The 23,586-nt window shown below is 41.8% G+C and overlaps 1 protein-coding gene across 1 annotated transcript in view; it reads right to left on the bottom strand.

Moving 5' to 3' along the window:
• Positions 1–10,129, bottom strand: part of LOC139762046 (glutamate receptor ionotropic, delta-2-like) — a gene marked incomplete at its 5' end in the record, with an annotated part of 55,668 nt that extends 45,539 nt beyond the window's left edge. The window contains 4 exons of the mRNA XM_071686815.1: positions 7,606–7,836; positions 9,136–9,212; positions 9,600–9,701; positions 9,923–10,129. Of these exons, the coding sequence (XP_071542916.1) occupies positions 7,606–7,836; positions 9,136–9,212; positions 9,600–9,701; positions 9,923–10,129 (617 nt within the window). The remainder of the gene's footprint in view (positions 1–7,605; positions 7,837–9,135; positions 9,213–9,599; positions 9,702–9,922) is intronic.
• Between the last annotated feature and the right edge of the window lie 13,457 nt (positions 10,130–23,586).

The following is a 23,586-nucleotide window of genomic DNA, read 5'->3' on the forward strand; positions in this document are numbered from 1 at the left end:
ATTCTTTCTCCTCTATGTCAGCCGCCAGCGCTGTATCATCAACGAACAACAACTGACTCACTTCCCAAGCCCTCTCCTTCCCAACAGACTGCATACTGAGTTTGGTAAAATGTGTGAAAGAAGAAAGCTGAGAGCAAATGTGAATGAGAGCAAGGATATTAGGGTCAGCAGGGTTGAGGGACAAGTCAATTGGGAGGTTCGTTTGAATGGAGAAAAACTGGATTAAGTGAAGTGCTTTAGATGTCTGGGAGTGGATTTAGCGGAAGTGAGTCATAGGGTGGGGGAGGGGGCAAAGGTTCTGGGAGCATTGAAGAATGTGTGGAAGGCGAGAACGTTATCTCGGAGAGCAAAAATGGGTATGTTTGAAGGAACAGTGGTTCCAACGAAGGTTGCGAGGCATGGACTATAGATAGGGCTGTGCGCAGGAGGCTGGATATGTTGAAAATGAAATGTCTGAGGACAATATGTGGTGTGAGGTGGTTTGATCGAGTAAGTAATGACAGGGTAAGAGAGATGTGTGGCAATGAAAATAGTGTGGTTGAGAGAACAGAAGAGGGTGTGTTGAAATGGTTTAGTCACATAGAGAGAATGAGTGAGGAAAGATTGAAAAAGAGATTATATGTGTCAGAGGTTCAGAGAACGAGGAGAAGGGGGAGACCAAATTGGAGGTGGAAAAAGGATGGAGCAAAAAAGATTTTGAGCGATCGGGGCCCAAACATACAGGAGGGTGAAAGGCGTGTAAGGAATTGAGTGAATTGGAGCGATGTGGTATACCGGGGTCGACGTGCTGTCAATGAATTGAACCAAGGCATGTGAAGCGTTTGGGGTAAACCATGGAAAGTTTTGTGGGGCCTGAATGTGTAAAAGGACCTATGGCTCCGGTGCATTACACGTGACAGCTAGAGACCGAGTGGAACGAATGTGGCCTTTGTTGTCTTCTCCAAGCTCTACCTTGCGGGGAGGGGGGGGGGGGGGGGTATTTCATGTGTGCCGGGGTGGCAACGGGAATAGCTGAAGGCGGCTGTGTATGTATATGTATGTACACGTTGCAATTTATAAGCATGTACATGTGCGTGTGTAGGCGTTTATGTATGGGCATATGTGTGTGGATGCGTTGGGTCATTCTATCGTCTGTTTCCTTGCGCTACCTCCCTAACGAGGAAGACGGTGATTAACTATATATATATATATATATATATATATATATATATATATATATATATATATATATATATATATATATATATATATATATATTGGGAATACCTGGTTTAAAAAGCGAGATATACATAAGTATAGATATGTAAGTAGGAGAGATGGCCAGAGAACGTTATTGGATTACGTGTTAATTGATAGGCGCGCGAAAGAGAGACTTTTGGATGTTAATGTGCTAAGAGGTGCAACTGGAGGGATGTCTGATCATTATCTTGTGGAGGCGAAGTTGAAGATTTGGAGGGGTTTTCAGAAAAGAAGAGAGAATATTGGGGTGAAGAGATTGGTGAGAGTAAGTGAGCTTGGGAAGGAGACTTGTGTGAGGAAGTACCAGGAGAGACTGAGTACAGAATGGAAAAAGGTGAGAACAAAGGAGGTAAGAAGAGTGGGGGAGGAATGGGATGTATTTAGGGAAGCAGTGATGGATTGCGCAAAAGATGCTTGTGGCATGAGAAGCGTGGGAGGTGGGTTGATTAGAAAGGGTAGTGAGTGGTGGGATGAAGAAGTAAGATTATTAGTGAAAGAGAAGAGAGAGGCATTTGGACGATTTTTGCAGGGAAAAAATGTAAATGAGTGGGAGATGTATAAAAGAAAGAGGCAGGAGGTCAAGAGAAAGGTGCAAGAGGTGAAAAAAGGGCAAATGAGAGGAGGTAAATAAAGTGCGTAAGACAAGGGCGCAAATGGGAACTTCAGTGAAGGGGGCAAATGGGGAGGTGATAACAAGTAGTGGTGATGTGAGAAGGAGATGGAGTGAGTATTTTGAAGGTCTGTTGAATGTGTTTGATGATAGAGTGACAGATATAGGGTGTTTTGGTCGAGGTGGTGTGCAAAGTGAGAGGGTTAGGGAAAATGATTTGGTAAACAGAGAAGAGGTACTAAAGCTTTGCGGAAGATGAAAGCCTTCAAGGCAGCAGGTTTGGATGGTATTGCAGTAGAATTTATTAAAAAAGGGGGTGACTGTATTGTTGACTGGTTGGTAAGGTTATTTAATGTATGTATGATTCATGGTGAGGTGCCTGAGGATTGGCGGAATGCTTGCATAGTGCCATTGTACTAAGGCAAAGGGGATAAGAGTGAGTGCTCAAATTACAAAGGTTTAAGTTTGTTGAGTATTCCTGGTAAATTATATTGATTGAGAGGGTGAAGTCATGTACAGAGCATCAGATTGGGGAAGAGCAGTGTGCTTTCAGAAGTGGTAGAGGATGTGTGGATCAGGTGTTTGCTTTGAAGAATGTATGTGACAAATACTTAGAAAAGCAAATGGATTTGTAAGTAGCATTTATGGATCTGGAGAAGGCATATGATAGAGTTGACAGAGATGCTCTGTGGAAGGTATTAAGAATAAATGGTGTGGGAGGCAAGTTGTTAGAAGCAGTGAAAAGTTTTTTATCGAGGATGTAAGGCATGTGCACGTGTAGGAAGAGAGGAAAGTGATTGGTTCTCAGTGAATGTAGGTCTGCGGCAGGGGTGTGTCATGTCTCCATGGCTGTTTAATTTATTATTGATGGGGTTGTTAGGGAGGTGAATGCAAGAGTTTTAGAAAGAGGGGCAAGTATGCAGTCTGTTGTGGATGAGAGAGCTTGGGAAGTGAGTCAGCTGTTTTTCGCTGATGATACAGCGCTGGTGGCTGATTCATGTGAGAAACTGCAGAAGCTGGTGACTGAGTTTGGTAAAGTGTGTGAAAGAAGAAAGTTAAGAGTAAATGTGAATAAGAGCAAGGTTATTAGGTACAGTAGGGTTGAGGGTCAAATCAATTGGGAGGTAAGCTTGAATGAAGAAAAACTGGAGGAAGTGAAGTGTTTTAGATGTCTGGGAGTGGATCTGGCAACGGATGGAACCATGGAAGCGGAAGTGAATCATAGGGCTGGGAAGGGGGCGAAAATTCTGGGAGCCTTGAAGAATGTTTGGAAGTCGAGAACATTATCTCGGAAAGCAAAAATGGGTATGTTTGAAGGAATAGTGGTTCCAACAACGTTGTATGGTTGCGAGGCGTGGGCTATGGATAGTTGTGCGCAGGAGAGTGGATGTGCTGGAAATGAGATGTTTGAGGACAATATGTGGTGTGAGGTGGTTTGATCGAGTAAGTAATGTAAGGGTAAGAGAGATTAGTGGAAATAAAAAGAGTGTGGTTGAGAGAGCAGAAGAGGGTGTTTTGAAATGGTTTGGTTACATTGAGAAAATGAGTGAGGAAAGATTGACCAAGAGGATATATGTGTCAGAGGTGGAGGGAAGGAGGAGAAGTGGGAGACCAAATTGGAGGTGGAAAGATGGAGTGAAAAAGATTTTGAGTGATCGGGGCCTGAACATGCAGGAGGGTGAAAGGCGTGCAAGGAATAGAGTGAATTGGAACGATGTGGTATACCAGGGTCAACATGCTGTCAATGGATTGAACCAGGGCATGTGAAGCGTCTGGGGTAAACCATAGAAAGTTCTGTGGGGCCTGAATGTGGAAAGGGAGCTGTGGTTTAGGTGTATTATTACATAACAGCTAGAGACTGAGTGTGAACGAATGGGGCCGTTGTTGTCTTTTCCTAGCGCTATCTCGCACACATGAGGGGGGAGGGGGATGTTATTCCATGTGTGGCGAGGTGGCGATGGAAATGAATAAAGACAGACAGTATGAATTATGTACATGTGTATATATGTATATGTCTGTGTGTGTATATATATGTGTACATTGAGATGTATAGGTATGTATATTTGCGTGTGTGGACGTGTATGTATATACATGTGTATGTGGGTGGGTTGGGCCATTCTTTCGTCTGTTTCCTTGCGCTACCTCGCTAACGCGGGAGATAGCGACAAAGCAAAATAGATAATTAAAATATATACATCAGCCTGGGGATAGGGGAGAAAGAATACTTCCCACGCATCCCTCACGTGTCGTAGGAGGCCACTAAAGGGGACGGGAGTGGGGGGTTGGAAACCCTCCCCTCCTTGTATTTTAACTTAACGGGGAAACGGAAGAAGGAGTCAGGCGGGGAGTGCTCATCCTCCTCAAAGGCTCAGATTGGGGTGTCTAAATGTGTGTGGATGTAACTAAGATAAGAAAAAAGGAGAGATAGGTAGTATGTTTGAGGAAAGGAACCTGGATGTTTTGGCCCTGAGTGAAACGAAGCTCAAGGGTAAAGGAGAAGAGTGGTTTGGGAATGTCTTGGGAGTAAATTCAGGGGTTAGTGAAAGGACAAGAGCAAGGGAAGGAGTAGCACTACTCCTGAAACAGGAGTGGTGGGAGTATGTGATAGAGTGTAAGAAAGTAAACTCTAGATTGATATGGGGAAAACTGAAAGTGGATGGAGAGAGATGGGTGATTACTGGTCCATATGCACCTGGGCATGAGAAGAAAGATCATGAGAGGCAAGTGTTTTGGGAGCAGCTGAGCGAGTGTGTTAGTTGTTTTGATGCACGAGACCGGGTTATAGTGATGGTTGAGTAATGAGTAATGTGGCAGTTGAGGGAATAATTGGTGCACATGGGGTGTTCAGTGTTGTAGATGGAAATGATGAAGAGCTTGTAGATTTATGTGCTGAAAAAGGACTGGTGATTGGGAATACATGGTTTAAAAAGAGAGATATAGCATAAGTATACGTATGTAAGTAGGAGAGATAGCCAGAGAGCGTTATTGGGCTACGTGTTAATTGATAGGCGCGTGAAAGAGAGACTTTTGGATGTTAATGTGATGAGAGGTGCAACTGGAGGGATGTCTGATCATTATCTTGTGGACGCGAAGGTGAAGATTTGTAGAGGTTTTCAGAAAAGAAGAGAGAATGTTGGAGTGAAGAGAGTGGTGAGAGTAAGTGAACATGGGAAGGAGTCTTGTGTGAGGAAGTACCAGGAGGGACTGAGTACTGAATGGAAAAAGGTGAGAACAAAGAACGTAAGGGGAGTCGAGAGGAATGAGATGTATTTAGGGAAGCAGTGATGGCTTGCGTAAAAGATGCTTGTGGCATGAGAGGCGTGGGAGGTGGGCAGATTAGAAAGGGTAGTGATTGGTGGGATGAAGAAGTAAGATTATTAGTGAAAGAGAGAGGCATTTGGACTATTTTTGCAGGGAAATAATGCAAATGAGTGAGAGATGTATAAAAGAAAGAGACAGGAGGTCAAGAGAAAGGTGCAAGAGGCGAAAAAGAGGGCAAATGAGAGTTGGGGTGAGAGAATATCATTAAACCTTAGGGAGAATAAAAAGATGTTGTGTAAGGAGGTAAATAAAGTGCATAAGGCAAGGGAACAAGTGGGAACTTCAGTGAAGGGGCTAATGGGGAGGTGATAACAAGTAGTGGTGATTTGAGAAGGAGACGGAGTGAGTATTTTGAAGGTTTGTTGAATGTGTTTGATGATAGAGTGACAGATATAGGTGTTTTGGTCGAGGTGCCGTGCAAAGTGAGAGGGTTAGGGAGAGTGATTTGGTAAACAGAGAAGAAGGTAGTAAAAGCTTTGCGAAGATGAAAGCTGGCAAGGTTTTGATGGTATTGCAGTGCAATTTATCAAAAAAGAGAGTGACTGTATTGTTGACTGATTCGTAAGGTTATTTAATGTATGTATGACTCATGGTGAGGTGCTTGAGGACTGGCGAAATGCTTGCATAGTGCCATTGTACAAAGGCAAAGGGGATAAGAGTGAGTGCTCAAATTACTGAGGTATAAGTTTGTTGAGTATTCCTGGAAATTATATGGAAGGGTACTGAATGAGAGGGTGAAGGCATGTACAGAGCATCAGACTGGGGAGGTGCAGTGTGGTTTCAGAAGTGGTAGAGGATGTGTGGATCAGGTGTTTGCCTTGAATGTATGTGACAGATACTTAGAAAAGCACATGGATTTGTATGTAGCATTTATGGATCTGGAGAAGGCATATGACAGAGTTGATAGAGATGCTCTGTGGAAGGTATTAAGAATTTATGGTGTGGGAGGTAAGTTGTTAGAAGCAGTGAAAAGTTTTTGTCGAGGATGTAAGGCATGTGTATGTGTAGGTAGAGAGGAAAATGAATGGTTTCAGTGAATGATGGTTTGCGGCAGGGGTGTGTGATGTCTCCATGGTTGTTTAATTTGTTTATGGGTGGGATTGTTAGGGAGCTGAATGCAAGAGTTTTGGAAAGAGGGGCAAGTATGCAGTCTGTTGTGGATGAGAGAGCTTGGGAAGTGAGTCAGTTGTTGTTCGCTGATGATACAGCGCTGGTGGCTGATTCGGGTGAGAAGCTGCAGAAGCTGGTGACTGAGTTTGGTAAAGTGTGTGAAAGAAGAAAGCTGAGAGCAAATGTGAATAAGAGTAGGGTTATTAGGTACAGTAGGGTTGAGGGACAAGTCAATTAGATGGTAAGTTTGAATGAAGAAAACTGGAGGAAGTGAAGTGTTTTAGATATCTCGGAGTGGATTTGGCAGCGGATGGAACCATGGAAGCAGAAGTGAATCATAGGGTGGGGGAGGGGGCGAAAGTTCTGGGAGCGTTGAAGAGTGTGTGGAAGTCGAGAACGTTATATTGGAAAGCAAAAATGGGTATGTTTGAAGAAATAGTGGTTCCAACAATGTTATATGGTTGCGAGGCGTGGGCTATAGATAGAGTTGTGCGGAGGTGGGTGGATGTGCTGGAAGTGAGATGTTTGAGGACAATATGTGTTGTGAGGTGGTTTGATCGAGTAAGTAATGAAAGGGTAAGAGAGATGTGTGGTAATAAAAAGAGTATGGTTGAGAGAGCAGAAGAGGGTGTTTTGAAATGGTTTGGTCACATGGAGAGAATGAGTGAGGAAAGATTGACCAAGAGGATATATGTGTCAGAGGTGGAGGGAACGAGGAGAAGTGGGAGACCAAATTGGAGGTGGAAGATGGAGTGAAAAAGATTTTGAGTGATCGGGGCCTGAACATGCAGGAGGGTGAAAGGTGTGCAAGGAATAGTGTGAATTGGAGCCATGTGGTATACCGGGGTCGACGTGCTGTCAATGGATTGAACCAGGGCATGTGAAGCGTCTGGGGTAAACCATGGAAAGTTCTGTGGGACCTGGATATGGAAAGGGAGCTGTGGTTTCGGTGTATTATACACGACAGCTAGAGAGTTAATGTGAACGAATGTGGCCTTTGTTGTCTTTTCCTAGCGCTACCTCGCGCACATGTGGGGGAGGGGGTTTTCATTTCATGTGTGGCGGGGTGGCAACGGGAAGGAATAAGGGCAGAAAGTATGAATTATGTACATGTGTATATATGTATATGTCTGTGTGTGTATATATATGCATACGTTGAGATGTATAGGTATGTATATGTGCGTGTGTGGACGTGTATGTATATACATGTGTACATGGGTGGGTTGGGCTATTCTTTCGTCTGTTTCCTTGCGCAACGTCGCTAACGCGGGAGACAGCGACAAAGTATGATAGATAAATGAATATAAATATTAGCCTTAACTGACGTGAAGTTGAGGCGTGTGCTGAGGGTGTTGATGATGTTGACGTCGATGCCTGAGTCCATCTTGACACGGCCGTCCGGCAGGTGAGTCAGGCCCAGGAACGGCCAGTTGTCGTTTGCCGAGACCACCAGCTGCCGACCATGGAAGTCTGTATACAGCTGGAGCAAGTCCGGCACCAGCTGCATGTAGAGGGAAGTAGCTGCCATGTCATGAGTATTGCCGGCTGCCTCAAATCTGTAGTCAAATACGTGTATTTAGTCGTGTATGACAGATACAGTCACATGTGTTCAACAGTAAAGGTCATCAAAGTAGAGGAAGGTCATAAGACAGTATCTCATGCCATATTGTACATAACTGTCGACCTTACTTTAGCGAAGTAGAGTCAAGAATACAAGGAGCTGTGGCAGTGACACACATCCAGTCCCTAGCCTGACGTCATGCATGATGTACTAAATCCAGAGCCTTCCATCCACAGCCAGGTCGTATAGACTCTTCCGTGATTTACCTTGGTTGCTTCATATGCCCTAATTCAGTCCAATAACAACACGTTACCCCCTATATACCACATCGATCCAATCCGCTGTCATCAGTGCGTGCCTCCGTTGCTCCTGAATGTTCAGGCCAATCTTTCCTTTCTCTTTTGCTCTCCTCCACCCTCACTCTGACCACTTACGACAAAGATTCCCTCTGTCAGTCTCCATTCACTTATCTACTCCATACGTCCAAATTACTTCATTACATCCAGGTCGACTAGCACTTAGTCATACTACACTAACCACCACACCTCTCACAGTCCATGTACTCTCCCACACGATAAACCTGTCTTACACCACATATAGTGTCATCCTTCAGCATACCCGTCCCTTTACCTTTCTTTTGCAATCGCGGCCCAAATCCTGCATCCAAACAACGTAGTCGGGACGACTGTACCTTCAGACGTACTCATCTTTCCCCTTACAGAACGTAACATTTCCTTCTACACTCTCCTTAAATTACTCAGGACTTTTGCTTCTTCTTACACACTGTGACTCACTTCATCCCTCATGGTTCCATCTGCTGTCGCGTCCACTCCTCAGTACCTAAATCAATCCAATTTCTGGAGTCTTCCGCTAAAGATGTGTTCTCTGCATCCATCTGATCCACCTCCTATGCTCCCCAACCCGCAGCATACTGCAGACCTGCTCCTTGCTCCAAGACCCTAGTATCAACCTCTCTCACCACTTCTTCCATGACCATAGTAAACACCTTTGACGCAGATCCATCTTCGAACCTCTCACTTTTCTCCGTATCTACTGGCACACACGCTTTATCATCCATGATAAATGAATCATAAGAGGATATTTCAATCATATGTTAAATCGAACTGTTATTAGATAAAATATAATGTTACATGTCGAGGGGTGAAGACATCCTTCTCGAGGGGGTCTTGATTATCGTAATATTCGCTTCGCCATCATCTTGTCAAAAAATGTTAACACTTCATTCATACTCTCATACTTGAAGGTTGAAAAGTTAAAAAACCAGCACACTGACCTGACTTTACCTTGCATGTTGACCCTGGCAGTGGCTAGCTTGTAACTGGCAGCAGACTCATTCGTCAGGAGCACCACCTGTTGAGTCAGAAGGCAGGAGTGACCATCTTATTCTATCATCTACAAGATTATACATTTACCAGTCTACCTACTTGTTGCTTTGTGAGTCAGTCTCATACCCTCTTTCTGTGTAAGATCCCCAAGTCTGCCTAAGTTTGCTTGAATCTGTCAGACCTTTCCTTCATCTGTTTAAGCATTCCGAAGATTCCATGAGGATCCTTGAGCCCCATTGCCTACCTCACCTTTCCTGAGTCTACCTGAGCATCTCATCATGGGCCTCACTGGACTTCCTCTTTGAACTTAACTGCTCCTGTGTTCTCTCTCTCTCTCTCTCTCTCTCTCTCTCTCTCTCTCTCTCTCTCTCTCTCTCTCTCTCTCTCTCTCTCTCTCTTCTTCGTAGCCAACCTGGGTGCCTTCTCTGAGGAGGTCCTGGAGAGCGCTGGTCAGTTCTTCCTTCACCACCACGAACCACTGCACCGTTGTCGACTCCAGCATCCTGGCTCGTACCTGTGGAGTGAGTCCTGCAAAGTTATGGATTCATCTGGCTGGCGTGTACTTCCCCATCTGCGTGTATGGTGAGGGATTCTCATGCTCGTAGGGCCCAGTCTCTCCACCACCTTCTCATCTTCGCTGTGTCATTTCCATGTACCCACACATCTGTTGCTGAATTATCAATTTGATTTTCAATATCAAAACATATTTTGCCGCTTTCAAGAAATCTTTGATACCTGTTGAAAGAGGTGGAGGGTGTGGCTGCGAGAACAGAAAACTACAACGTTCTTCTTGCCCAAGACGTTATCAGACGACCTCAGTAACGATTCTAGCTGCACCAGACCGGGGTCGTACCTCAGAAGAATCGTGTCCACCCAAGCCTCGGAGCACAGCCTCGCCACCAACCCTGGGTCTACAAGGAAAAGCCTAGATGTTAAAACATATAGTGTTTACTTGTGAATCGAGGTGGGTACAAAGCCTCTGTTGTTGATCTCACTTGATTCCAAAGCTCATCATAATTAGCCTACGAGTTATGAACAGAGTAGCGATCTGGAAGGCAGCTAAGAATCTACATTTTATGTGAAATATTCTAATTTTGGCCGAAACGATTTTACGTACATTGAATTATCTAACGATGAAGTGAACATTTGTAAAGGTGTAGTTATGACAGTTTGTCAAAACCAGCTGCTCCAAATTGAGCAAAAATATTCATCAGTGCTTATAAACAGTTTGAAGAAATACAGCGAACTACATATAACTAAAGCATTATGGACAAAGTTAATCATTTGTCAAAAATGAAGGATCATTTATGTGATGCTAAAACATACTTAAAACTCAGTAGAAATACTCTAGAAACAGTTAATTCTCACTTTAATGAAGAACTGAAGTTTTTGAAAAACTTTTCATCGTTGTCACCTTCATTGCCATATATGTATGACTTATCAAAACACATAAGCCAAACTTTCCAGCAAGACTGAGAGTGAGTTCATTGGGCTCCATCACATATAAATCATCAAAATTGTTAGTTTGTTTATGAAGCCCACTAGTTGGTAAAATATCAAAGTTTTGATAACATGACTAATGGAGATATAGTTAACAAGTTTGTTAATATCAATGTTGTTTTTGCTTTCAAAAAGGCAAGTTTTGATGTGTCATCCGTGCTCATAAAAGTTCCAGTTGATGATCTCTTTGAATATCTGGTTGATGCCTTGGATGATCCTGATTTACCTGTTTCAAATTCTGTTTTATTGACCTGATAAAATTGTGTATGAAAGACTTTATTTCAGTTCAATGGAGAACGTTATTTTCAGAAATTAGGTATGGCGTTGGGTAACCCTCTTTCACCAGTATTAAGTAATCTTTACATGGAATTCTTTGAAACAAAATTACTTAGGGATATCTTACCCTCTAAGGCAATCTGGTTTAGGCATGTGGATGATGTTCTTTGCGTTTGGCCAACAAACGAAAATTCAAAAACATTTCTCCCTTTACTTAACAATTCAGTACCTTCTATCAACTTTACTGTGGAAGTGGAGAAATAATTGTATGTTACAATTTTTAGAATGCATAACCCATGGCGACAGAAACAAGTTTAAGTTTAGCATATACAGATAACCCGCCAATGGTTGTTTTATTCATTATTACTCAGCTCAACATGAGAGTTAAACTATCATAATTCCAGTCGATGTTCCTTGGAGCATTACGTATATTGATGATGAGCTTGAGAAGATATTCTATTGGATTCAAGTTGAAGTATCCTAGATCTTTCATTTGTAAATCTCTTAGGTTGGCAAAGAAATAATTTTATAGAGCTAACCCCAAACCTCCCATTGATAGCAAGGATCTTTCACTTTACCCTTTTAGTGACAATCTTACGTTACTCCCCAGGTTACTTAAATCCTTTAATGTAAATGTAGCCTTCAACAAAAACAAATACTAAGAAGAATATCTTAATCAAAAACTCACCAGAAAATTCTGCAGGCTGTTCAAAAAATCCCTTGTAAAAACTGATATGTTTACATTGGACAGATTCGTAAGGACCTTAATGTTAGACTTAAACAACTTAAGTACAGTATAAAAACAGGACAAGAATCAAATACTTTGTTTAATCATGTTAGAATTATGACCATTGTATTGACTATAGTAACGCGATTTCATTTATTGATGGAACTCCTTTACCGCGAGAAGTAAGAGTGAATCTTTTATTATCAAACACATAAAGAATTGTAACATAAACTTTAGTGAAGTTCTATACAAATTGGATAGCTTTGTCGTAAACAAAATTTGTAAACAGTACGCTGTCCTGTCCACATGATGAAATTACACGACTGGCATAATGCCAGACCCTAACACCACCAACCTGAACACCAGCCGGAAAGAAACACTTGTTTACCAATGCGTCTGAGGTTCGCCACTTCCTTGTATATCAACTGATTGTTCTACGTCTTCTATCTCATTCTTGTATCTCCCCTAACGATGTGATCATTACACGAAAGAGCACTTGGGAACTTATCGTATTTCATTTTCCTCGTGGTTATCAGCAAAATTGTGTTACATTCTATATTCTCAACATCACAAAATCGTTTCGTTTGTTGGGTTTTACGGCCATCGACCTATGAAAAAGGTCATTAGGCCTGCAACCCAATTACAGAATAAGTACATGTTCGAGGCGCAGACCGTGAGAGCTAGCATGGTGTGCAGTGAGGCGTGAGTGGCGTGATAGTTGGAAGGGGACTTCTGGCCAATCATATCTCGACTGTGACGTCAGCATCTCATTTACATATTTCTTGTTCTCATCCAATCAGAACTGAGTGGAGTGATGGTTGGTAAGGGACCTCTTGCCAATCACAGTCGAGATAGGGGCCTGTCCAGGTGATGTCAACATAATTTACATATTTCATTCTGTCAGCCAAAAAGAACTGGCTCTGTAAAATTAATCCCAATAATGAATACCCTGAGAGGTATTGTGGGAATATTTCTTCAGCTGGCAGATCCAAGCTAGGTAGTATGATTTTCTCTTACCCACAATTTACATATTTGTAGCCACTATACTGCATTGCATTTATTCATTTGTTTGTGATCTTTGGTTATATACACTTCGCCCGTGTGTAAAGTGTGCCAACAATTACAGTTTATCAATTACTGTTGTAGTGATAATTATAATCACAATAATGATAATGGATTGTGATAATGTAACCTTTTTTTGGCTTGTAATTAATTTAATTTATTTTTTGTATTATTTGATTCTGTTAATATAAACAGTTTTAAATCCGTGTTTAATTTCATCCCTTAGCTCTAGGGTAACGTCATTCGTCTGCATGATATATATATATATATATATATATATATATATATATATATATATATATATATATATATATATATATATATATGAAGGATCACAATTTTGCGTGTGATCAAGATATTCCTATGAGTCCACGGGGAAAATGAAACACGATAAGTTCCCAAGTGCACTTTCGTGTAATAATCACATCATCAGGGGACACACAAGAGAGAAATATAAGTCAAGTTGAAAGCAAAAATGGCTATGTTTGAAGGAATAGTGGTTCCAACAATGTTGTATGGTTGCGAGGCATGGGCTATGGATAGAGTTGTGCGCAGGAGGTTGGATGTGCTGGAAATGAGATGTTTGAGGACAATATGTGGTGTGAGGTGGTTTGATCGAGTAAGTAATGTAAGGGTAAGAGAGATGTGTGGAAATAAAAAGAGCGTGGTTGAGAGAGCAGAAGAGGGTGTTTTGAAATGGTTTGGGCAAATGGAGAGAATGAGTGAGGAAGGATTGACCAAGAGGATATATGTGTCGGAGGTGGAGGGAACGAGGAGAAGTGGGAGACCTAATTGGAGGTGGAAAGATGGAGTGAAAAAGATTTTGAGTGATCGGGGCCTGAACATGCTGGAGGGTGAAAGGCGGGCAAGGAATAGAGTGAATTGGATGGATGTGGTATACCGGGGTCGACGTGCTGTCAATGGATTGAATCAGGGCATGTGAAGCGTCTGGGGTAAACCATGGAAAGTTTTGTGGGGCCTGGATGTGGAAAGGGAGCTGTGGATTCGGGCATTATTGCATGACAGCTAGAGACTGAGTGTGAACGAATGGGGCCTTTGTTGTCCTTTCCTAGCGCTACCTCGCACACATGAGGGGGGAGGGGGATGTTATTCCATGTGTGGCGAGGTGGCGATGGGAATCAATAAAGGCAGACTGTGAATTGTGTGCATGTGTATATATGTATGTGTCTGTGTGTGTATATATATGTGTACATTGAGATGTATGGGTATGTATATTTGCGTGTGTGGACGTGTATGTATATACATGTGTATGGGGGTGGGTTGGGCCATTTCTTTCGTCTGTTTCCTTGCGCTACCTCGCAAACGCGGGAGACAGCGACAAAGCAAAATAATAGTGATATAATAATATATATATATATATATATATATATATATATATATATATATATATATATATTATCCCTGGGGATACGGGAGAAAGAATACTTCCCACGCATTCCTCACGTGTCGTAGAAGGCGACTAAAGGGGACGGGAGCCGGGTGCCAGAAACCCTCCCCTCCTTGTATTTTAACTTTCTAAACAGGGAAACAGAACGCCACCTCGCTAACGCGGGAGACAGCGACAAAGTATAATGAAATATATATATATATATATATATATATATATATATATATATATATATATATATATATATATATTTCTTTCTTTTTCTTTCAAACTATTCGCCATTTCCCGCATTAGCGAGGTAGCGTTAAGAACAGAGGACTGGGCCTTTGAGGGAATACCCTCACCTGGCCCAATTTTCTGTTCCTTCTTTTGAAAAAAAAAAAAAAAAAACGAGAGGGGAGGATTTCCAGCCCCCCGCTCCCTCCCCTTTTAGTCGCCTTCTACGACACGCAGGGAATACGTGGGAAGTATTCTTTCTCCCCTATCCCCAGGGATATATATATATATATATATATATATATATATATATATATATATATATATATATATATATATATATATTATTCATCTTTTTATACTTTGTCGCTGTCTCCCGCGTTAGCGAGGTAACTCAAGGAAACAAACGAAAGAATGGCCTAACCCACCCACATACACATGTATATACATAAATGCCCACACACGCACATATACATACCTATACATTTCAACGTATACATACATATACATACACAGACATATATACACGTGTGCATATTCATACTTGCCTTCATCCATTTTCGTCGTCACCCCGCCACCCATGAAATGGCTCCCTCCCACACCCGCTCGCGTACGAGGTAGCACTAGGAAGACAACAAAGGCCACATTCGTTCACACTCAGTCTCTAGCTATCATATGTAAAGCGCCGAAACCACAGCTCCCTTTCCACATCCAGGCCCCACAAAATTTTCCATGGTTTACCCCAGACACATCACATGCCCTGCTTCAATCCACTGACAGCACGTCGATCCCGGTAAACCACATCGTTCCAATTCACTCTATTCCTTGCACGCCTTTCACCCTCCTGTATGCTCAAACCCCGATCACTCAAAATCTGTTTCACTCCATCCTTCCACCTCCAATTTGGTCTCCCACTTCTCGTTCCCTCCACCTCTGACACATATATCCTCTTTCTCAATCTTTCCTCACTTATTCTCTCCATGTGACCAAACCATTTCAATACACCCTCTTTTGCTCTCTCAACCACACTCTTTTTATTACCACACATCTCTCCTACCCTTTCTTTGCTTACTCGATCAAACCACCTCACACCACATATTATCCTCAAACATCTCATTTCCAACACATCCACCCTTCTCCGCACAACCTTATCTATATCCCACGCCTCGCAACCATATAACATTGTTGGAACCACTATTCCTTCAAACATACCCATTTTTGCTCTCCAAAATAACGTTCTCAGCCTTCCACACATTCTTCAACGCTCTCAGAACCTTCGCCACCTCCCCAACCTGTGACTCACTTCCGCTTCCATGGTTCCATCATTCAAACTTACCTCCTATTGTCTTGTCCCTCGACCCTACTGAACCGAATAACCTTGCTCTTATTCACATTCACTCTCAACTTTCTTCTTTCACACACTTTACCAAACTCAGTCACCAGCTTCTGCAGTTTCTCACATGAATCAGCCACCAGCGATGTATCATCAGCGAACAAAAACTGACTCACTTCCCAAGCCTTCTCATCCACAACAGACTGCATACTTGCCCCTTCCTCCAAAACTCTTGCATTCACCTCTTTAACAACGCCATCCATAAACAAATTAAACAACCATGGAGAGACCACGCACACCTGCCGCAAACCAACATTCACTGGGAACCAGTTACTTTACTCTCTTCTACTCATACACATGCCTTGCATCCTCGATAAAACTTTTCACTCCTTCTAGCCACTTACCTCCCACACCATATACTCTTAATACTTTCTACAGAGCATCTCTATCAACTCGATCATATGCCTTCTCCAGATCCATAAATGCTACATGCAAATCCATTTGTTTTCCTCAGTATTTCTCACATACATTTTTCAAAGCAAGCACCTGATCCACACATCCTCTACCACTTCTGAAACCACACTGCTCTTCCCCAATCTGATGCACTGTATATGCCTTCACCCTCTCAATCAATACCCTCCCATATAATTTCCCAGGAATACTTAAAAAAAACTTATGCCTCTGTAATCTGAACACTCACCTTTATCCCCTTTGCCTTTGTACAATAGGACTATGCATGCATTCCGTCAATCCTCAGGCACTTCACCATGATCCATACACACAATGAATATCCTTACCAAGCAATCAACAAAACAGTCACCCCCTTTTTAGATATTTTCCGCTGCAATACCATCCAAACCCTCCCCTTTGCCGGCTTTCATCTTCCGCAAAGCTTTCACTACCTCTTCTCTGTTTACCAAACTATTTATACATTATCCCTGGGGATAGAGGAGAAAGAATGCTTCCCACATATTCCCTGCGTGTTGTAAAAGGCGACTAAAGAGGGTGGGAGTGGGGGGTGGGGGCTGGAATCCTCCCCTCATTTCTAATTTTCTAAAAGAAGGAACAGAGAAGAGAGCCAAGTGAGGATTTTCCTTCTAAAGTTCAGTCCTCTGTCTTTGAGGCTACCACGCCAACGTGGTAAACGACGAATACACACACACACACACACACACACACACACACACATATATATATATATATATATATATATATATATATATATATATATATACTTTGTCGCTGTCTCCCGCGTTAGCGGGATAGCGTAAGGAAACAGACGAAAGAATGGCCCAACCCACCCACATACATAGACGCCCACACACGCACATATACATACTTATACATTTCAACGTACACATACATATACATACACAGACATATGCATATATAATATCCCATGTACATATTCATACATGCTGCCTTCATCCATTTCCGCCGCCAAGCCACATAAGAAATGACACCCCTCTCCCCCCCGTGTGCGCGCGAGGTAGCGCTTGGAAAAGACAACAAAGGCCACACTCGTTCACACTCAATCTCGAGTTATCATGTGTAATGCACCGAAATCACAGCTCCCTTTCCACATACAGGGCCTCACAAAACTTTCCATAGTCTACCTCAAACGCTTCACATGTCCTGGTTCAATCCATTGACAGCACGTCGACCCCGATATACCGCATCGTTCCAATTCACTGTATTCCTTGCGCGCATTTCACCCTCCTGCATGTTCAAGGCCCCGATCGCTCAAAATCTTTTTTCACTCCATCTTTCCACCTCCAATTTGGTCTCCCACTTCTCTTCGTTCCCTCCATCTTTGATACATATATCCTGTTTGTCAATCTTTCCTCACTCATTCTTTCCATGTGACCAACCATTTCAAAACACCCTCTTCTGTTCTCTCAACCACACTCTTTTTATTACCACACATCTCTCTCATCCTTTCATACTTACTTGATCAAACCACCTCACTCCACATATAGTCCTCAAACATCTCATTTCCAACACATCCACCTTCCTCCGCACAACCCTATCTATAGCCCACGCCCCGCAACCATATAACATTGTTGGGACCACTATTCCTTCAAACATACCCATTTTTGCTCTCCAAGATAATGTTCTCGCCTTCTACACATTCTTCAACGCTTCCAGAACCTTCACCCCCTTTCCCACCCAGTGACTCACTTCTGCTTCCATGGTTCCATTCGCTGCTAAATCCACTCCCAGATATCTAAAACACTTCACTTCCTCCAGTTTTTCCCCAATCAAACTTACCTCCCAATTAACTTGTCCCTCAACCCTACTGAACCTAATAAACTTACTCTTATTTACAATTACACTCTACTTTATTCGTCCACACACTTTACCAAACTCAGTCACCAACTTCTGCAGTTTCTCATCCGAATCAGCCTCTAGCGTTTTATCATCAGCGAACAACAACTGACCCACTTCCCGAGCCCTTTCATCCATAACAAACTGCATACTTGTCTCTCTCTCTCTCTCTCTCCAAAACTCTTGCATCCATAAACAAATTAAACATCCATGGAGACATCACGCACCCCTGCCGCAAACTGACATTTACTGGGAACCAATCACTTTCCTATCTTCCTACTTATACATATTCATTACATCTATGATAAAAACTTTTCACTGTTTCTAGCAACTTACTTCCCATACCATATACTCTTAATACCTTCCACAAAGCATCTCTATCAACTCTTTCATATGCCTTCTCCAGATCCATAAATGCTACATACAAATCCATCTGTTTTTCTAAGTATTTCTCACATACATTCTTCAAAGCAAACACCTGACCCACACATCCTCTTCCACCTCTGGAGCCACGCTGCTCTTCCCCAATCTGATGCTCTGTACATGCCTTGACCATCTCAATCAATACCCTCTCATTAATTTTCCAGGAATACTCAACAAACTTATTCCTCTGTGATTTGAACACTTACCTTTATCCCCTTCGCCTTTGTACAATGGCACTATGCATGCATTCCCCCAGTCGTCAGGCACCTCACCATGAACCATACATACAGTGATTATCCCTACCAACCAGTCAACAACACAGTTATCCCCTTTTTTAATAGATCCCATTGCAATACAATCTAAACCCGCCACCCTGCTGGCTTTCATCTTCCACAAAGCTTTCACTACCTCTTCTCTGTTTATCAAACTATTCTCCCTGACCCTCTGAAATCGCACACCACCTCGACCAAAACACCCAATATCTGCCACTCTATCATCAAACACATTCAACAAATCTTCAAAATGCTCACTCCATCTCATTCTCACTTCACTACTTTTTGTTATTACCTCCCCATTAACCCCCTTCACCAATGTTCCCATTTGTTCTCTGGTCTCATACACTTTATTTATCTCCTTCCAGAACATCTTTTTATTCTCCCTGAAATTTTATGATACTCTCTCACCTCAACTTTCATTTGCCCTCTTTTTCACCTCTTCCACATTTCTCTTGACCTCCTGCCTCTTTATTTCATACATCTCCCAGTCATTCGCACTACCCTGCAAAAATCGTCCAAACGCCTCTCTCTTCTCTTTCACTAACAATCTTACTTCTTCATCCCACCACTCACTACCCTTTCTAATCTGCCCACCTCCCACCTTTCTCATGCCACAAGCATCTTTTGCGCAAGCCATCACTGCTTCCCTAAATACATCCCATTCCACCCCCCCCCCCCACTCCCCATACGTCAGTTGCTCTCACCTTTTTCCATTCTTTTCAAACCAGGTATTCCCAATCATCAGTCCTTTTTCAGCACACAAATCCACAAGCTCTTCACCATTTCCATTTACAACACTGAACACTCCATGTACACCAACTATACCCTCAATTGCCACATTATCACCTTTGCATTCAAATCACCTATCACTATACCCAGTCTCGTGCATCAGAGCTGCTACCACACTCACTCAGCTGCTCCCAAAACACTTGCCTCTCATGATCTTTCTTCTCATGACCAGGTGCATAGGCACCAATAATCACCCATCTCCCTCCATTCACTTTCAGTTTTACCCATATCAATCTAGAGTCTACTTTCTTACACTATCACATACTCCCACAACTCGTGCTTCATGAGTAGTGCTACTCCTTCCTTTGCTCTTGTCCTCTCACCAACCCCTGATTTTACTCCCAAGACATTCCAAAACCACTCTTCACCGTTACCCTTGAGCTTCGTTTCACTCAGAGCCAAAACATCTAGGTTCCTTTCCTCAAACATACCACCTATCTCTCCTTTTTCTCATCTTGGTTACATCCACACACATTTAGACACCCCAATCTGAACCTTCGAGGAGGATAAGCACTCCTCGCATACTCCTTCTTCTGTTTCCCCTTTTAGAAAGTTAAAATACAAGGATATATATATATATATATATATATATATATATATATATATATATATATATATATATATATATATATATATATATATATATATATATATATATATACATATATATGTATATATATATATATATATATATATATATATATATATATATATATATATATATATATATATATATATATATATATATATATATATATATATATATATATATATATATATATGTATATATATATATATATATATATATATATATATATATATATATATATATATATATATATATATATATATATATATATATATATATATATATATATATATATATATATATATATATATATATATATATATATATATATATGTAAACCTTGCTCTTATTCGCATTTACTCTCAGCTTTCTTCTTTCACACACTTTACCAAACTAATTCACCAGTTTCTTCAGTTTCACACCCGAATCAGCTGTATCATCAGCGAACAACAACTGACTCACTTCCCAAGCTCTCTCATCCACAGCAGACTACATGCTTGCTCCTCTCTCCATAACTCTTGCATTCACCTCCCTAACTACCCCATCCATAAACAAATGAAGCAACCATGGAGACATCACCCACCCCTGCCGCAAACCGACATTCACTGAGAACCAATCACTTTCCTCTCTTCCTCCACGTACACATGCCTTACATCCTCGATAAAAACTTTTCACTGCTTCTAACAACTTGCCTCCCACACCATATATTCTTAAAACCTTCCACAGAGCATCTCTATCAACTCTATCATATGCCTTCTCCAGATCCATAAATGCTACATACAAATCCATTTGCTTTTCTAAGTATTTCTCACATACATTCTTCAAAGCAAACACCTGATCCACACATCCTCTACCACTTCTGAAACCACACTGCTCTTCCCCAATCTGATGCTCTGTACATGCCATCACCCTCTCAAGCAATACCCTCCCATGTAATTTACTAGGAAGACTCAACAAACTTATACCTCTGTAATTTGAGCACTCACTCTTATCCCCTTTGCCTTTATACAATGGCACTATGCACGCATTCCGCCAATCCTCAGGCACCTCACCATGAATCATACATACATTAAATAACCTTACCAACCAGTCAAGAATACACTCACCCCTTTTTTAATAAATTCCACCGCAATACCATCCAAACCTGCTGCCTTGCCGGCTTTCATCTTCCGCAACCCTTTTACTACCTCTTCTCTGTTTACCAAATCATTTTCCCTAACCCTCTCACTTTGCACGCCACCTCGACCAAAACACCCTGTATCTGCCACTCTATCATGAAACACATTCAACAAACCTTCAAAATACTCACTCCATCTCCTCACATCACCACTCCTTGTTATCACCTCCCCATTAGCCCCCTTCACTGAAGTTCCCATTTGCTCCCTTGTCTTACGCACTTTATTTACCTCCTTCCAGAACATCTTTTTATTCTCCCTAAAATTTAATGATACTCTCTCACCCCAACTCTCATTTGCTATCTTTTTCACCTCCTGCACCTTTCTCTTGACCTCCTGTCTCTTTCTTTTATACATCTCCCACTCATTTGCATTTTTTCCCTGCAAAAATCGTCCAAATGCCTCTCTCTTCTCTTTCACTAATAATCTTACTTCTTCATCCCACCACTCACTACCCTTTCTAATCAACCCACCTCCCACGCTTCTTATACCACAAGCATCTTTTGCGCAAGCCATCACTATATATATATATATATATATATATATATATATATATATATATATATATATATATATATATATATATATATTTCATACTATTCGCCATTTCCCGCATTAGCGAGGTAGCGTTAAGAACAGACGACTGGGCCTTTGAGGGAATATCCTCACATGGCCCCCTTCTCTGTTCCTTCTTTTGGAAAATTAAAAAAAAAAAAAATATATATATATATATATATATATATATATATATATATATATATATATATATATATATATATATATATGGTATTGCAGTGGAATTTATTAAAAAAGGGGGTGACTGTATTGTTGACTGGTTGGTAAGGTTATTTAATGTATGTATGACTCATGGTGAGGTGCCTGAGGATTGGCGGAATGCGTGCATAGTGCCATTGTACAAAGGCAAAGGGGATAAGAGTGAGTGCTCAAATTACAGAGGTATAAGTTTGTTGAGTACTCCTGGCAAATTATATGGGAGGGTATTGATTGAGAGGGTGATGGCATGTACAGAGCATCAGATTGGGGAAGAGCAGTGTGGTTTCAGAAGTGGTAGAGGATGTGTGGATCAGGTGTTTGCTTTGAAGAATGTATGTGAGACATACTTAGAAAAGCAAATGGATTTGTATGTAGCATTTATGGATCTGGAGAAGGCATATGATAGAGTTGATAGAGATGCTCTGTGGAAGGTATTAAGAATATATGGTGTGGGAGGCAAGTTGTTAGAAGCAGTGAAAAGTTTTTATCGAGGATGTAAGGCATGTGTACGTGTAGGAAGAGAGGAAAGTGATTGGTTCTCAGTGAATGTAGGTTTACGGCAGGGGTGTGTGATGTCTCCATGGTTGTTTAATTTGTTTATGGATGGGGTTGTTAGGGAGGTGAATGCAAGAGTTTTGGAAAGAGGGGCAAGTATGAAGTCTGTTGGGGATGAGAGAGCTTGGGAAGTGAGTCAGTTGTTGTTCGCTGATGATACAGCGCTGGTGGCTGATTCATGTGAGAAACTGCAGAAGCTGGTGACTGGGTTTGGTAAAGTGTGTGAAAGAAGAAAGTTAAGAGTAAATGTGAATAAGAGCAAGGTTATTAGGTACAGTAGGGTTGAGGGTCAAGTCAATTGGGAGGTGAGTTTGAATGGAGAAAAACTGGAGGAAGTGAAGTGTTTTAGATATCTGGGAGTGGATCTGGCAGCGGATGGAACCATGGAAGCGGAAGTGGATCATAGGGTGGGGGAGGGGGCGAAAATTCTGGGAGCCTTGAAGAATGTGTGGAAGTCGAGAACATTATCTCGGAAAGCAAAAATGGGTATGTTTGAAGGAATAGTGGTTCCAACAATGTTGTATGGTTGCGAGGCGTGGACTATGGATAGAGTTGTGCGCAGGAGGATGGATGTGCTGGAAATGAGATGTTTGAGGACAATGTGTGGTGTGAGGTGGTTTGATCGAGTAAATAACGTAAGGGTAAGAGAGATGTGTGGAAATAAAAAGAGCGTGGTTGAGAGAGCAGAAGAGGGTGTTTTGAAATGGTTTGGTCACATGGAGAGAATGAGTGAGGAAAGATTGACCAAGAGGATATATGTGTCGGAGGTGGAGGGAACGAGGAGAAGAGGGAGACCAAATTGGAGGTGGAAAGATGTAGTGAAAAAGTTTTACTGTGATCGGGGCCTGAACATGCAGGAGGGTGAAAGGAGGGCAAAGAATAGAGTGAATTGGAGCGATGTGGTATACCGGGGTTGACGTGCTGTCAGTGGATTGAATCAAGGCATGTGTATGGGGGTGGGTTGGGCCA

The sequence above is a fragment of the Panulirus ornatus genome, chromosome 42 (genome assembly GCF_036320965.1).
Source record: "Panulirus ornatus isolate Po-2019 chromosome 42, ASM3632096v1, whole genome shotgun sequence".
Classification (NCBI taxonomy): domain Eukaryota; kingdom Metazoa; phylum Arthropoda; class Malacostraca; order Decapoda; family Palinuridae; genus Panulirus; species Panulirus ornatus.